Genomic DNA, 17,541 nt, shown 5'->3' with positions numbered 1-17,541 from the left:
AGCAACATTTACAGAAGCCAGAGATAACCAATCTCTTCCACAAACCTTTCGCCAAGCACTAATCACTGTCTTTCCAAAACAAAATAAGGACTTATTACAATGTGCATCATACAGACCAATTTCACTTCTGAATAACGACGTTAAAATACTCTCTAAAATCATAGCTAGAAGGATGGAGAAAGTGCTCCCCTCAGTAATATCACAAGACCAAACTGGATTTATTAGGGGCCGACACTTATCTTCAAATCTTCGACGCCTGTTTAATGTAATATACTCACCAACTAAATCAAACACCCCAGAAATATTATTATCATTGGATGCAGAAAAAGCATTCGACATGATTGAATGGAAATACCTTTTTACTATTTTGGAGAAGTTTGGGTTTGGCCCAACATTTGTGCATGGATTAAATTACTGTATACTAACCCAGAAGCTTCAGTTTGCATCAATAACATTTGCTCAGACTACTTTAAACTAGAGCGTGGCACAAGACAAGGATGCCCTTTGTCACCACTGCTGTTTGCAATTGCCATTGAACCACTGGCAATACATTGTCGAAATACTGATCAGATAAAGGGGATTAGCAGAGAAGGACTGGAACAGAAAATCTCATTATATGCAGATGACATGGTACTGTATATATCGGACCCAGAAAATTCTGTGCCTGCAGTCTTAGCAGCACTCACAGAATTTCAAAAGCTCTCTGGTCTCAGAATTAATCTGAATAAAAGTGTACTCTTTCCGGTGAATTCAAGCATATAATATTAGATTAGACACCCTTCCTTTTATCATTGCAGAACAGTTTAAATACCTCGGGGTAAACATCACAAGTAAACATAAAGCTCTTTATCAACAAAATTTATCGTCTGCATGGAAAAAATTAAACAAGACTTGCATAGATGGTCAACCCTTCATCTCACACTAGCTGGAAGAATTAACACTGTTAAGATGAATATTCTTCCTAAGCTCCTTTTTATTTCAAAACATACCAATATACATTAATAAATCGTTCTTTAAGCAATTAGATTCAACAATAACCTCATTTATTTGGAATTCTAAACATCCACGCATCAAAAGAGCGACCCTACAAAGACAAAAGGCAGAAGGCGGCATGGCTCTACCTAACTTCCAGTTTTATTACTGGGCAAATATACAGTCGATAAGAACCTGGACACAAATAGAAGAACATACACAGGCATGGACCGCAATAGAAGTAAAATCCTGCAGTACTTCTTTGTATTCCTTGCTTTGTGCTCCAATAAACACACGTTATCGGCAATACACTAATAACCCAATTGTGCTCCACTCACTTAGAATCTGGAACCAATGTAGAAAGCATTTTAAGACGGAGAAGCTTCTTTCTGTGGCACCCTGCAAAAGAACCACCTCTTTCAACCCTCACAAACATATGCAGTTTTAATATCTGGAAAAATTTGGAATTAACTTGCTTAGAGATCTTTATATAGACAACGTCTTTGCATCCTATGAACAATTACATTCCAAATTTAACATTCCAGCTACAAATTTCTTTCACTATCTTCAAATCAGGAACTTTGTTAAACAGAACCTTCCAGATTTTCCTCATCTTGCACCCTCATCCACGCTGGAAAAATTATTGCTCAATTTCAAGGAGTTAGACTCCATCTCTACAATATATAAAATCCTTTTACAATCCCTTCCTTTCAAAGATCCAAGAGGACACTGGGAAAATGACCTCTCAATTAATATATCAGAAAAGGAGTGGAAAGTAGCAATGCAGAGAATTCACTCAAGCTCCATATGCAAAGCATACAATTATACAACTCAAAATTATATATCGAGCACATCTGTCTCACTAAAACTCTCAAAATGTTTCCAGGGCATGATCCAACCTGTGAACGCTGCAAAAGCCCCAGCCTCACTAGGTCACATGTTCTGGGCCTGCACCAAATTAACATTATTCTGGACAAAAATTTTTAATTACCTCTCAGACAGTCTTGGACTCACAATCCCTCCTAACCCATTAACAGCTGTGTTTGGGGTTCTTCCAGAGGGTCTTAAAGTGGAGAAAGACAAACAAATTGTGATTGCATTCACTACACTTTTGGCACGCAGACTTATTCTGATAAACTGGAAGAACCCAAACTCTCCTCTTTTAAGTCAGTGGGAAACTGATGTGTTATATTATTTAAAATTGGAAAAATCAAATACTCAGTTAGAGGATCTGTGCAGACTTTTTCAAAACATGGCAGGATCTAATCAGTAATATTTTGAAATAAGTTTATAAAGCACAGAGAATTTGTTGATTTAGGTATTTTTAAAAGCCTTAAATTTTACACCGTTTGGCTTGCTCTCTCTCTCAAGGGTGGGGATCGATCTGTTCTTAGCATAATTCTTTTTTTTTTTAAAAAATTGATTGCTATGTATTGATTGTAATAAAATTAAAAAATAAAAAAAAAAAAAAAAAAAGAAGGTTAGGTAAATACAACCTCAGATGAACAACTACACATGAGATATTACACCATCATTATTTATTTAAAAAAGACTAAGCCAAAATGCAGAAAGCTGTGTTACTGCTTCCATAGGAACTGAGAGGGTAAGTAGCAGCCAGGCGCTGTGAATCAAATGCACTTGATTAATTGATCTTCAGCAAGTGTGACCGCCTCAATGAAAGCAGAAGTTAACTCACATTCAGGTGTGTGTTAACACAATCCCACGGAGAAAAGACATCAGCAGTGATCTCAGTAAAGCAGTTGTTTGCTGACTATCAATCTGAGAAGGGTTATAAAGTCATTTCCAAACAATTTGAAGTCTACCATTCTACAGTAAGAGAGGTTATTCACAAGTGGAAAATATTCTAGACCGTCGCCAACATTTCTGCGAGTGGACAACCAGGCAAATTCACCCCAAGATCAGACCATGCAACGCTCAGAGAAAGTGCAAAACACCCAAGAGCTACATCTGATTCTCCACAGGCCCCAGTTAGCTTTTCAAATGTTAACGTTTATGACAGTAAAATGAGAAAAAGACAGAAAAGGTATGGCTTGTTTGAAAGGGTTGCCAGGAGAAAGCCTCTTCTCTCTAAAAAGAACATGGCAGCATGGCTTAGGTTTGCAAAGTTGAATCTGAACCAAACACAAAACTTCTGGAACAATGTCCTTTAGGCAGATGAGACCAAAATAGAGATGTTTGACCATAATCCACAGTGCCACATTTGGCAAAAACCAAACACAGCTTATCTGCACAAACACTTCATACCGACTGTCAAGCACATGGTGGAGAAGTGATTCATTTTGGGCATGTTTTGCAGCCACAGGACCTGGGCACCTTGCAGTCACTGAGTCAGCCATTAACTCCTCTGTATACTAAAGTATTCTTGAGTCAAATGTGAGGCCATCTGTCTGACAGCTAAAGCTTGGCCGAAACTGGGTCATACAACAGGACAATGATCCCAAGCACACCAGCAAATCTACAACAGAATGGCTAGAAAAGAAAAGGAATCAAGGTGTTGTAATGGCCCAGTCAAAGTCTAGACCTCAACCCGATTAAAATGCTGTGGCAGGACCTTAAGAGAACTTCGCATAAAAGAATGCCCACAAACCTCGATGAACTGAAGCAACACTGTAAAAAATAAGAGTGGGCCAGAATTCCTCCACAGTGATGCAAGAGAACAATTACTTGCAAGTTATTGCCGCTAAAGATGGTTCTACAAGCTATTGAATCATAGGGTGTACTTAGTTTTGCACACATGGTTTCTCCATTTTGGCTTCATTTTTGTTAAATAAATAATGACACATAATAATCTGTTGTGTGTTGTTTTACACATGAGGTTAGATTTGAATCATTTTAGAACCTGGTAAGGACCAGATGTTTTTTATTATGTCGTGATACGTAAAACCATAGAACTGTAAGATTGTGTACTATGTTTTTCACATGACTGTATCAGTCTTCCTAACCGTAGCACTTACAGTAAATGATTCTTTGTTTCCTAGGACTACAGCTGAGCAAGCCCGTGTACAGCTTCTGTGACCCAGTGTAATAATTCCATCACTAACTGAATGTGTCTGCAACTCTATTGTGCATATCACAATGAAAAGTGAAGCAAAATGACGAATTGAACAGATTATAATATGCAAGGTTTTATGGCAGCGCAGGCCCCTTCTTCAGACAACTACTATGTGCAAATCACAAAAAAGTTGCATATCCAGAGGCAGTGCTTCTGGTGGCTTACAGCTTCTCTCTTTTTATAGGTGTCTGCTGATTTTGAAGAGCGAATTATGGCAGTCTGTGAGAAGATGATGTCACGGTCATGCTGGTTGCGCTCAGAGCACCTTGTACATGAGATGAGCTTTAGAGGAATGACTCTTCTTCATTTGGCAGCTGCACAGGGTTACGGACGTCTCATTGAAACACTCATCCACTGGAGGTATCAACATCTTTGAAGATTTTAAGACCTAGTGCATATATTATCCTTAATATTCACAAATGCTTACTCTTCTTCCTACAACCAACATGTCACTTTGCTTCTCAGTATCAAGACAATTTTTAATTATTCGTGCTGATCATTGAACCTTACTGTATTTGAAACTCAGAGTTTTCTGCAGTTAATAGATTTTCCTATGTTTTTTTCCTTAGGAATGTAAATTCACAAAATCTTGACCTAGAACAAGAAGTGGACCCCTTGAATGTTGATCATTTCTCCTGTACTCCGCTGGTGAGCAACATTGAAACATTTTATTTATTTACTCATCTTTCATCAGTCTCTGATGTGAATTTGAACAACACTGGAACTCCACAAGGAACTGTCCTGCCACCTTTCTGTTTACACTGTACACCACTGACTATAAATTTAACACCAGCCCATGTCATTTGTTGAAATTCTCAGAGGAGTTTGCACTATTGGGCAGGGTTGAGGATTCAGTACACAGAACCCGCACCTCTGACTCCACAATTTGTAATTATGCCAATACCAGTCAAAAGTTCGAGGTCACCCAGAAATGTTCTTGTTTTAGACAGAAATTCATACCTTTTTTATCCAGATACTATTAAACTGATTCTAAAATATAGCCAAGGCATTAGTAGTGTGTATAATGGCCATTACTGCTTGAAATGACTGATTTTTAGTTTATTATTCACATATGGCCACAAAGCCCCTTTTTTAGCAGCAGTTCCTTCAGTGTCCATAAGGTAAAATCCCCTAGCTTATCCTTCATTAGTCATGTTTAAATGGTAATTGGTTATTAGAGAAACCTTCTAACTGTATTGGTACTACAGAAACCTGTTATCCTATTCATTTGTGTTACAAGGCACTGGCATTCCTAAAGTTATGGGTTTAAAAATGGCCAAAATGAAAACACTTTCTCAGTCTATTGTTGGTGAACTTTTTTCATCACCAATAATTGCTGATGGGATGTATTGATAAGGGGGATGAAACAGAGTACAGGAGTGAGATAGAGAAGTTTGTTTTGTGGTGCTGAGAAGATAGTTTGCCTCTCATCAGCAGCACATCCAAGGACTTTCACCATAACAAAGAGCCTCTGTTGCTGGTCATGTGACAGTGCAGTTTGGCTTCACACTACCAGATCCCACAGTGTGCCTTTTCAACCTGCCACTGCTGATAATGTTTCCAAGGGATGAGCCGAGCACATGAGGACAAACATACACCAAGCAAGGAGATGGTGAAAAAGTGCTGTAGTGTTTTTAATAAACAACTCAAAAACAGTATCCGTTAAAGTGCAGTGCTTCTAAAAATCATCAATAAATAAATAATTAATAAAACAGTGGAAATCCATGAGATTAAAAACAAGACTTAAAATAAGACTAAAACCAATGCTACAGTCAGTGGGTTATTGTTCCTTCCAGATCTGGACGAGTCCAACACAACTCCCTTTTAGCCTCCCCAGCTCACCCATAGCTCACCCAGCTATCAGAGACACTCGCAACCACACTTCTCCCCTCCCGTCCCCCATCTTAGCCGGCTCGAGCAGCATCAGCCAGACCACTGGGGGTTGGTTGTCCTCCCTTCTTCACACTCCTACAGTCATCCTTTAGATCCCTGGGAAAGACTCCACCTCAATCGCACCTGCACTTCATGGATAATCAGCGAGCACAATCCACCCTTAGAGTACCAAACTTTTGCTTCTACGCAGGGTAAATGACCTGGCTGGCTGGCTTGACCTACCTCCCCACCCGCTACTGTTCTCACGGCTATTCTAGACTTCGTTCTCTGTCTCCTCCTGTTTCTCTCTTGCTTCTCTTTTATATGCTTTGGGCTGGTTGCAGGTGCGATTGCCTGATGCTTGCCCCAGGCTGATAATGAGACAATCAGACCATACAAACGGACAGCTGAGCACCTGGCAGCAACCCGGAGACGAGCCATCTTTTCTGCAGATCGTTCGCACCTGCTCCACTCCCTATTTATTTAAAACTTCCACTTTCTGAGCTGTGGACCCTCTATACCACAGGTTACTGTTCAAGGAGTGGTACACTGGTATTAGTACTTGGGGTCCATCATAACACAGAGGGGCCATAAAGAAAGAGCAGAAAGGGTTTTTTTTTTCATCTGGAGACAGCATTCAATTAATGCAAAACTGATGATTATGAGCAATGCTGCTTATGAAGTACTTTTAGCCAACAAATTATTTAGCAGATGTGTGTCCAAAAAAACACTACTGGGGCTCAGCAGCATCACAGTGACTGCCCTCTTGTCTTTTATCAAGTCAAAAGTTTTTTCTTCTTTTGTAATTCTTGTGTGTGTGTTTGAGACGTGTTTGTTGTAATAGTTACATGTTTCTTAAGCTTCTGCAAAAGCTAACTTTTATCTGTCTGTCTGTCTGTCTGGAGAAATATGCACTTGTAGATTTTTAGGGTGCTTTTACTTCTGCTGTTTTGATCTATGTGACTACTGTGTAGAGGAAAATGCAGTAAATATGGCTTGAAAGTGCCTGTCATAACAACATTATTTCCTAGAAAACAATGAAGGAAAAGGTAGAAAGAAATATTCTCAATACTCAACAGCTACTTCACATTTCTTTCTTCAGTGCTGTTCCCATTGTCTTTTATTCCTAGATGTGGGCATGTGCTCTTGGGCATCTGGAGGCAGCTGTAATTCTGTATCAGTGGAACAGTCAAGCTCTCGCTATACCAGACTCCTTAGGTCGCCTGCCTCTAAATGTGGCTCGGTCCAGGGGCCATGTGAGGTTGGCCACTTGTCTTGAGGAAATGCAGCAGCAGCAGCAGCAAGAGTCCCGTGAGGCTGACTGGAGAAAACCACCACTTCAGGATACCTGGCAAGATGGTGAGCGAGGTAACACCTCTGGAATGGAGCGGGGCTGGCTGAGTTGGGCAGGACGAACACCTGAGGCACCTCAGATACCATCACCACTTTCTACCAGTCCAGATACAGGTAGGCTTCTATTGTCACTCCCTCAGCAATTCACTTTTCCAGGTGCTTACTAGTATTGTCCAATTTATTACACTGTAATATTGTACATTTCCTCAGCCTTTAGCAAATGTTTCTTCTTTAGGCTATCCTTTATCTTGTCTACAGATGCAGTGGAAGCAGGATTCATGTAGGTTTTTAAAAAAGAAATGTTAATTTGCCCATTTAGGGACAGTCAGTTTAAATGTAGAAATTGAGTGAATTTTAAGTTTTTTTAATTAATTATTCGTTTTGCCTCTGGCAATACCAGTAATTACTCGAATAATTCAGCAAGGCTCCTACTTTATTTACCTTACCTTTCTCTATTGTCTGGCGTTTAGACCTATATCAAGATAGCTGGGGCATATTTGTTTTATGGAACACACAAGACTTATAGAAGTATAATAATGCATATATAAACATCTACATGTGGAAGTGTGTGCATCTGTCCAGCCCGGGAGTGAGAGGTGGAGTCGGGGTAAGGGCTCCACCTTCGAGGATACGCAAGCAAGGCCAGCAAGTCAGCAAAACAAAACCTCCGAAGAAAGTCACTTGCTTAGCCGCTAATACAGAAGTGAGGCAAGCACATCGGCAAAACGGTATCCCTTTTACTTTTCCTTCTGCCGCTAATACACAAGAACTGGGAGCACGCTTCCTAGGAGAGAGATGCCCAGAGTAGTTCCTTTCATTTAGCTCACACCTCTACATATATACATATGTATATGTATATACAGTAATCCCTCCTCGATCGCGGGGGTTGCGTTCCAGAACCCCCCGCGATAGACGAAAATCCGCGAAGTAGAAACCATATGTTTGTGTAGTTATTTTTATATATTTTAAGCCCTTATAAACTCTCCCACACTGTTAACATTATTAGAGCCCTCTAGACATGAAATAACACCCTTTAGTCAAAAGTTTAAACTGTCCTCTATGACAAGACAGAGATGACAGTTCTTTCTCACAATTAAAAGAATGCAAATAGATCTTCTTCTCTTCAGGAGCAGAGAATTTCAGAGGGAGAGAGAGAGAGGGAGCTCGCAAAGAAAAGCAAACAATCAAAAAATCAATACTTGTGCTTTTAAGTTTGCCGGCATTTTGTATCTTCTAAGCAAACAGCCTCTGTGCAAACAGCCCCTCTGCTCACATCTCCTCCGTCAGGCGCAGAGAACGTCAGAGAGAGAGAGATTAAAGCAACAATCAAAAATCAATACGTGCTTTTGTGCTTTTAAATATGCCGAGCACCGCAATAAAGTAGCATTTTTTAGAGGAGCGTCAGTATCTTTTAAACAAACAGCACCTCTGCTCACACCCCCTCCATCAGTCGCAGAGAATGTCAGAGAGGGTGAGAGAGAGGCAGAGACAAGCAAACAATCAAGCTCCGCGGGATGCATATCTTATAGCATTGAGGAGTTTTAGTTAATATGTAATACATGCTCTGATTGGGTAGCTTGTAAGCCATCCGCCAATAGCGTCCCTTGTATGAAATCAACAGAGCAAACAAACTGAGGAAGCGTGTAGCATAAATTAAAAGACCCACTGTCTGCAGAAATCCGCGAACCAGCGTAAAATCTGTGATATATATTTAAATGTGCTTACATTTAAAATCCAGCGATAGAGTGAAACCATGAAAGTCATAGCGATATAGCGAGGATTACTGTATATGTATATATATATATATATATATATATATATATATATATATATATATATATATATATATATATATATACACACATACACAGTGCATCTGGAAAGTATTTACAGCACATCATTTTTTTCCACATTTTGTTATGTTACAGCCTTATTCCACAATGGATTAAATTCATTTTTTCCCTCAGAATTATACACACAACACCCCATAATGACAACATGAAAATAGTTTACTTGAGATTTTTGCAAATTTATTAAAAATAAAAAAATTGAGAAATCATATGTACATAAGTATTCACAGCCTTTGCCATGAAGCTCAAAATTGAGCTCAGGTGCATCCTGTTTCCCCTGATCATCCTTGAGATGTTTCTACAGCTTAATTGGAGTCCACCTGTGGTAAATTCAGTTGATTGGACATGATTTGGAAAGGCACACACCTGTCTATATAAGGAGCTGGCCGGCCATCTAAACTGAGCAATCGGGGAAGAAGGACCTTAGTCAGGGAGGTGTCCAAGAACCCGATGGTCACTCTGTCAGAGCTCTGGAGGTCCTCTGTGGAGAGAGGAGAACCTTCCAGAAGGACAACCATCTCTGCAGCAATCCACCAATCAGGCTTGTATGGTAGAGTGGCCAGATGGAAGCCACTTCTTAGTAAAAGGCACATGGCAGCCCTCCTGGAGCTTGCCAAAAGGCACCTGAAGGACTCTCAGACCATAAGAAACAAAATTCTCAGGTCTAATGAGACAAAGATTGAACTCTTTGGTGTGAATGCCAGGCATCATGTTTGGAGGAAACCAGGCACTGATCACCACCAGGCCAATACCATCCCTACAGTGAAGCATGGTGGTGGCAGCATCATGCTGTGGAGATGTTTTTCAGTGGCAGGAACTGGGAGACTAGTCAGGATAAAGGGAAAGATGACTGCAGCAATGTACAGAGACATCCTGGATGAAAACCTGCTCCAGAGCGCTCTTGACCTCAGACTGGGGCAACGGTTCATCTTTCAGCAGGACAGCGACCCTAAGCACACAGCCAAGATATCAAAGGAGTGGCTTCAGGACAACTCTGTGAATGTCCTTGAGTGGCCCAGCCAGAGCACAGACTTGAATCCGATTGAACATCTCTAGAGATCTTAAAATGGCTGTGCACCAACGCTTCCCATCCAACCTGATGGAGCTTGAGAGGTGCTGCAAAGAGGAATGGGCAAAACTGGCCAAGCTTGTGGCACCATATTCAAAAAGACTTGAGGCTGTAATTGCTGCCAAAGGTGCATCAACGAAGTATTGAGCAAAGGCTGTGAATATGTACGTACATGTGATTTCTCATTTTTTTTTTATTTTTAATAAATTTGCAAAAACCTCAAGTAAACTTTTTTCACGTTGTCATTATGGGGTGTCGTGTGTAAAATTCTGAGGAAAAAAATTAATTTAATCCATTTTGAAATAAGGCTGTAACATAAGAAAATGTGGAAAAAGTGATGCGCTGTGAATACTTTCCGGATGCACTGTATGTGTGTGTGTGTATATAGCTGATGTTGTGCTGCCCGTCGATCATTTTAAAGCCTGTACAGCCGCTGTCCTTTTTGCCACTTCGTGTCTCTGCTGCTCGCGTTATGATCACTTCTCCGTGATCATAAATATACACCTGACCGAATTGTGTTTTCTTTGAAATTAAACTTGCCGTTGCTTTAACTGTTGCGGGACCACAGATTCTCATAGTGTATGGTCCATTATTGTATAAATCTATATTTTGTGCATTGAATGATGCAAAGCGAAAAGACTGTTTTCTGCTCTTTGCCTTTTATTTCTGACCTTGCTTTGTCCTGCTATTTTTTCAATTACACCTGGTCCTGATGATTAATTTCATTTTGTTTGCGCTAATGTGATCTTTACTATCTTTTTTTGATACTGTTGCGACTGACATAATAAAGTGTCACAAAAGTTTTACTTGAACAATCGCCGACTTTGTAATCCCAAATACAACTTTCTAGCACCCTCTCCAACCCCTCATCCCCCGGGTCTCGCCCTCCCTCCCCCTTGTTGCATCAATCAATACCCCCACTATCAGTCTTCCGTGCTGTACTCCGCCCTCCCTCAATCGGACCTTACAGTCACTTAAAACAAAAAAGGCTTCAAACTGGCTGGGACGCGACAATACTTTCGAATTTTACTGCTTTTGTATTCTTTACCTTTCTCTGCATGTGTATCGCGCCATCGTTTGTTTGAGCCTTTTCGAATTCCACTGCTTTCATAATCTGTTATCTACCTTTTTTTCTCTCCAATGCTTTTGGATCTCTTTTCTCCGCGCTGCTCTTTCTTCTTTGCTTAGTCGTTAACATTTCATCTAGAACATATTGTCTTTTTACGCTTTATATGTGCTGAGAGCACATGATCTGTGTGTGCTACGTGCTTTCACACGACTGAGTGTTTTGCTGGCCGCGCTCTTATTCGATATTGTTTGCGTCTCGCGGGTCTTTTAAGTGTGTTCCGAGAAGACCACGTCTCGTCTCCTTGCTTTTCCTTTCCTTGATTTGAGAGAGAGAGAGAGATGCTGTTTACTAGTATTTAGTGTTCTACTTTATCTTGGTGCAGATAAATAGTTTTATGATATCAAGTCTTTATGAATGATGTCCTATGTTGTGTGGAGTTGTTGCTTTCTTGTTGGTCCAGTTTCAAGTGGAAGATTCTTCATGCATTGGAGTGGAATCTTTCACTTTACTGCATGATCCTTGTCAGTGCTCTGCTGCTGTTTCCTCAACTTGCCTCCTGCTTCCTTTTGCAGCTTCATAGGGAAAATGAATTATTTATTCTGCCCCAGGGGTTTAGATACTGAAGTTCCCCTCTTGAAGTAATAGCTTTTGAGCCTTGTCTGACTACTGGCACACAGCCCTGGGTTTCAGTTTCTGGTCCACAAAGAGAAGAGTTCATCTGCTTCAGCTCTCCAAGGATGAGCAGTGTATAGCTTTTAGGTTCAGAGAGCTGGTTTCAGAGGTTTTCAGTCATTTTGGAGAGTTCCCTTTCCCTGAGAGAATCCCAAAGTGGGTGCCCCAAGAAAATCCCTGAACTTCTCTTAACTTGACATTCTCTGCCTGTTTGCTGCTTCTCTTTCTTCTTCCTTGGTGGTTTTAAAGGAAGGTTGAACCTTCTCCTGATTGGATTAAAGTTACTTACAGTTACAAATCAGTGTGTTCTAATAGTGAGTTATTCTGTCCATCCTTTGAGTTGCAGGTCTTTGTTCTTGCTTGAGTCCATTTCATGGCTTCTTGCTCAAGAGATCTGCAGTGGGGCCTCTGGAGAGATGTCGGTGCAACTCTTATTTACACCTTCATTATCAGATGAAGTCCAGGCAGACCCTGGTAAATGATGGAGTTCTGTCACTTAGTTTGAAAGCACGTGGGGGAAGGTGGAACTGAACGTCTTCTGTGCTTTACTGGCCTGGTGTACCACTAAAGCCTTGTAGAATGGACAATGCCCACTTTGACCTACATTCAAATCATTGATAATGTGGAAACAAGCTACAGAAATGAGGTTATTCAGTAGGATTCCAGAGCTCATTGTCTATGTTTGCAGCGATCTCACAATATAGTTGCTGCTCTAAATTGATAGGAGCCAGTTAAAGACTATTGCTGGGGATATATTTTAGTTTAATTAAATAATATAAGGCATTATTAAGTTTCCCTTTGCAAAAGTGAAGAAGAATGTTAATTTGTAGCAGTGTCATGTAAATCATAACCTCTCATATTCAGTTTTGGTGGATGAAAGTCTCAACCTTATTTTTCAGTGATGCTGTTATGAAATAGAACTTTACATGAAAAATTTCTTAAGATGTCATGTACACTTGAGTAATCTGATGCTTTGTAAAAGACACCTAATTTCCTGTCGGTTGTTTCTTAGGTCTGAGTACTTCAAGCAGCCTTCCATCTCCCTCAGATATTTCAGAAGCTTCACTTTCATTGACATCTGCCTATTCTAGCGGATCTTTGCCTAGGGAGTCTCCTGCTTATAGTCCTGATTCAGACACACAGCAAGAAATTGCTATGGACATCTCTGAACCTCAGGTACGAGGAAGCAGAGGGCTTGCTCAGTTGACCATGGAGAACATTGGCCCCTCTGTACAGCATCCTTCCCTCCCTTCCTGGTACCTGCAGGAAGAACAAGCTGCCCTGAAATCCAGGAGTGAAGCCTCCTTACTTTTAGAGTATGAAGCCAGTATTTCAGGAGGTGGTGCTCCACGGGGATTTGCAAGCTCCAGGGACACTTTGGAGGCAGAGCTGCTCAATTACAGTGAAAATGTAGAAAATGAGGAGTACCTTCCAGCTGTTGATGTCTTGCAGGTAACGATACTTATCAAGGTTGTGCATAAGAAGAAGTGTGATTAAAAGGCAATGGCCGAAAGGTTATCTTTTAGAATATTGACAGGTAACTGTTTATTTCATTAAATATAGAATGACAATGAAAAATAAGTATTTTATTTGATTTCCTAGGTTTATTTTATCAACATATAGAATTTAAATCACAAAAAGTACTATATGCTACCATTGGTCTGACACCAGTGGCAGGAATCATCTGGAGTCATACTTTTTTGCTCTTTACATCTTTGAATATGTTTCGATATCACCTTCCATTGTAGGCTGTCTATTATTAAGTTTGCAGCAGCGTTCCAGTGTCTGTCTCTTTTTCCCATAATGCACAGGTGGATATGTTCACACTTGCTGAGCAGATTATCGAAGCTACACCAGAACGCATCAAGCAGGAAGATTTTGGGACTGTTGAATCTCCACTGAGAGAGCGACAAGACAACATGGCCATCAACCAGACCATGCCTTGGCTGGCCAGCTACTTGGAGACGGTTGATCAGCTACCCAATTTCTCACAGCACAGGTAGCAAAAAATGTTGTTGCTTTGGGTGCTTTGTTCAACATTGAATTAAATGGCATGTCTTTTAGGCAGTAGTTAGAAAATGTGTTGGAAGTGATAATTTCATGTGTTATGGAAAGAAGCATCTTTGTTTAAGAGTTTACATTCTACACTTCCATTTTTAACTCAAATAGACACAAGGATTTATGTACATTTGTAGGTTAATATGCTTATTACTATAATAAGTACAGCTTTGCTTGCTCATAGCTTTAGTAATTTATGGAGCTTTATATCCTCAGAATCAGTAACTGTAAAATGGAATATTTAATTTTAGAAATAATGGTTCTTTTGAATTGAATTTGAGTTCAAAATAGTGATGATCACACGTGTGGTACAAAAAACATCAGCATGCTGACTAGGATGTTGCTAGACTGGCTCTTATGACCTCTTTTGTGCTGCTTTTCATATCTCATACTGAATGTGTATACGTAAACACACATTAGAACTTAAAGCACACTAAATTTGAACTTAAATTCTTGGAAATGCAGTTGTCATGAAATGATGTGAGCCAAAGAAAAAGGTTATTTCATTTAAGAACCGGTTTTCTCTTTTAGACTGTTCATCAGCTCAGACAAAACAGACATGTCTGATATCATTGGAAGATTTAGTAAGGGGCTAACAATTCTGTGATGAATTGAAAAAGTCTCTATTCTTACCCCTTCAGTCTGTACCGGAGACAACTCTGTCATCACCCATACAGAGTAGTTACCTGTATGTAACATTGACTCCTCTTTTATTATTATATAAACAAGTATAAAAGGATTTTAACTTCCTCATTTTATTGTAGCCAAGGACACACATCTCCTTCTAATCCATTAAATAAATCATAATGTATCCTTACTTTGTGTGATGTGTGAGTGTTGGAGATTGCATTGCATTTATCCATTTTTGCTTCCATTTGGTTTCATAGCATTTTTATTTATTGTTTATTTTTTCTGTGTATCTATTTATTTGTACAGTTTATTTTTTAATCATTTTTTTGTCAAAGTAAAACTTTGACAACAAAAGATATTTTGTAAAATTGTTCTCTAATATGAAAACCTAGGATCTAAACATTTAGTGTACAAAATGCAGAGTAGCTTAGTAAGAAGCCTTTTTTCAGACCAAATGTATTTTTAAATGCATTTCAGCCTCGGCTGTACCATCTTTTACTGTAGTGCTGTCCTACCTTTCTAGGTGGTTCATTTGTAAAGAATTTCCAAATTAAAGAAATATTACATGTTAAGAGGTAGGGATTTGAATAGAAAAATGTTTACATGTACAGCTGATTTAAAGAAAAACGCCATTTAGAAAAGTTTAAAAAATGTCTAGCGCCTAACCAGACCCCCAACCACTGTCAAGCCAGGTGGCACAAATGTCATACCATCCACACTCCAACTGCAGGTTGATACTATAAATCAAATTTGGAAAGCTAAATCAAATGAAGTTTAATAAAAAAGCAACCACTGAGTGCCTCAGGTACCCATCCTCAGCGGTCCCTCTCATACAATAAAAATGAGATGAAAATTAAATCTGGCAATTTTGAGACTAAGGTCACTTTTCCATGTGCATGTTCACACCCGGCTGATTCTTTACAAAAAACATTTACCAAATTTCTTGCACTTTAACATCCCTGTTGGGAATTACGGGTTATTACAGTGTCCCACAGATTCTATTTTATCTGTTAGATAGTTACAAAAAAAAAGTAATTTGTACATTTTAATATTAGTTTTTATTCTTGTGCAATGTAAGAATGTTAGATTCTTGTAGCTAACTTAGTAAAACAGGAATGTTAGGCTCAATGCTGATGCATTTTCCAAAGATGCACTTAAATGCTGGTCAGCAATGTCAGAGCCTTTTAGTGCTGGCATATCTTTATGTACCCAGCAAACAGCTGTTGCCAGGCTACACTTTTTGTAGGGCTTTAAATCCTCTCTATAAAGTTTTTATACAGTATAGATCTGGATTGATGACACTAGGGCTTGTAATACATTATGGATATGGAAGGAAAATATATTCTCTTGTACATTTCTAAGCAGGAAAAATTAAAAAAGATTATTTAGTTTACAGGTATCCAAATCTTACTAAGAAGCCAGTATTTGCTTGCTGAGACATACACAGTGTTACGGAACTACAGTATTTCAAGTTGTGGAAATGAATAAGAAGCTGACATACAATTTAAATTAGGCAGTCTTCAGTTTTCATTTGTGTTTATGATTTTGTTTTTTTTTTTTTTCTTTTTACATTTTTTTGTGTTTTTTTTTTCTTTTTTATTCACTTTTTATGATTTCTGGCAGTTTTCTCCATCTCTTTGTTTTGTTGTGTGCTCCCTTTCTCTCAGATCTGTGTGTAGCGAGCCAATGACCCCCCCTTCCCCTCACCTGTGTCTCAGCCCCGTTAACTCTCCTCTCAGTGACCTCACCTTCGAGAAGCTCGACACACCGACTGCAGCAGACTGGTCAGAATTTCTCAATGCTTCTGCCAATGGGAAAATGGAGAGCGAGTTTGCCCTGCTGACACTTTCTGACCATGAGCAGCGAGAGTTGTATGAGGCTGCCCGAATAATCCAGACAGCTTTCCGAAAGTATAAGGTAATAATGGGGCTAGGGTTGTTTTTTTTCTTTGGTGCTGTACTGACGCATAAGACAGGAAAAATCTGACATTTACTTTCACTGTCTTTGTTATTAGGGCCGGAGGTTAAAAGAGCAACAGGAGATGGCTGCTGCTGTCATTCAAAGGTGTTACCGAAAATATAAACAGGTGAGACTTCTGTGTGGTAATATAGCCGGTAAATATTTTTTTTAATTTCTTCCATTTTCTTAATGTTGATGACTACATTTATAATACTAAAAAGTCATCAAGATTTAAATAGACATTATGAAAGTTCTTGTGTATTTAGAATACACAGTTGCCATTAATTTATCCATGAGTGAAAAGGTTATCATTAAATTCACTTTTCCAAGTAAGGCATCATCACCTAATAGTGGAAATCTTTGGCTCCCGTCATTTAAAGCTAAGATCTTGGAAGTAAAGGAAATGTTTCTGTTGGTCCATTCAAGTGACTGACTATATGAAACAATAAAATGAAGGAGATGTATGGAAAACAATATTCTTTGTAATAGTCTGTCATGGCAGCACTCCTTAGGTGGGCAGTACTTCAGCAGGCTTCCTATAAGCATGGAAATATTTTAGAAGAAATTAGACATATTTTTGATGTACAGTATATATTAAATGCTTTGTAAAACAGGAGAGTAGACCATTCTAGTAACAAAATTATTAAATGAGCCCATAAAAAATGTCATCATTAGTTTCAAAGTGGTTATAGAAATGGCTGTTTTCGTTTCCTTTTTACTTTGACTAGCATTATAGGTTTATTGGTAAAGAGAAATAGACAGCTTACCATCATTACCAATCGGAAATTTCTGAGGACAGTCATGACTATGCTGCAGATTTATGAAATACTATTAAATATGTTTCAAAACAGAATATGATCAATTCTCAATCATCTACTTCTTTTTTATTTTAGTTTTATTTTAATGAAGTATGTAGTACTTGGGATAATGTGGTGGTTTAGCTTAAGTATTATTTACAGAGTTG

The 17,541-nt window shown here is 39.1% G+C and overlaps 1 protein-coding gene across 6 annotated transcripts in view; it reads left to right on the top strand.

Annotated features, from left to right (window-relative positions):
* camta2 (calmodulin binding transcription activator 2) overlaps nt 1-17,541 on the top strand; it is a 274,044-nt gene that overhangs the window by 241,511 nt on the left and 14,992 nt on the right. For 3 of the 6 annotated variants that reach the window (XM_039747205.1, XM_039747203.1, XM_039747204.1), the window contains exons 13-19: nt 4,230-4,405; nt 4,615-4,693; nt 7,048-7,384; nt 12,943-13,382; nt 13,742-13,929; nt 16,286-16,535; nt 16,633-16,704. In XM_039747205.1, coding sequence (XP_039603139.1) covers nt 4,230-4,405; nt 4,615-4,693; nt 7,048-7,384; nt 12,943-13,382; nt 13,742-13,929; nt 16,286-16,535; nt 16,633-16,704 — 1,542 coding nt within the window. The remainder of the gene's footprint in view (nt 1-4,229; nt 4,406-4,614; nt 4,694-7,047; nt 7,385-12,942; nt 13,383-13,741; nt 13,930-16,285; nt 16,536-16,632; nt 16,705-17,541) is intronic. The other 3 variants (XM_039747208.1, XM_039747207.1, XM_039747206.1) reach the window with 2 other exon arrangements.

The sequence above is a fragment of the Polypterus senegalus genome, chromosome 3 (assembly GCF_016835505.1).
Source record: "Polypterus senegalus isolate Bchr_013 chromosome 3, ASM1683550v1, whole genome shotgun sequence".
NCBI lineage: Eukaryota > Metazoa > Chordata > Cladistia > Polypteriformes > Polypteridae > Polypterus > Polypterus senegalus.
This window is presented reverse-complemented; position numbering and strand designations above follow the sequence as displayed.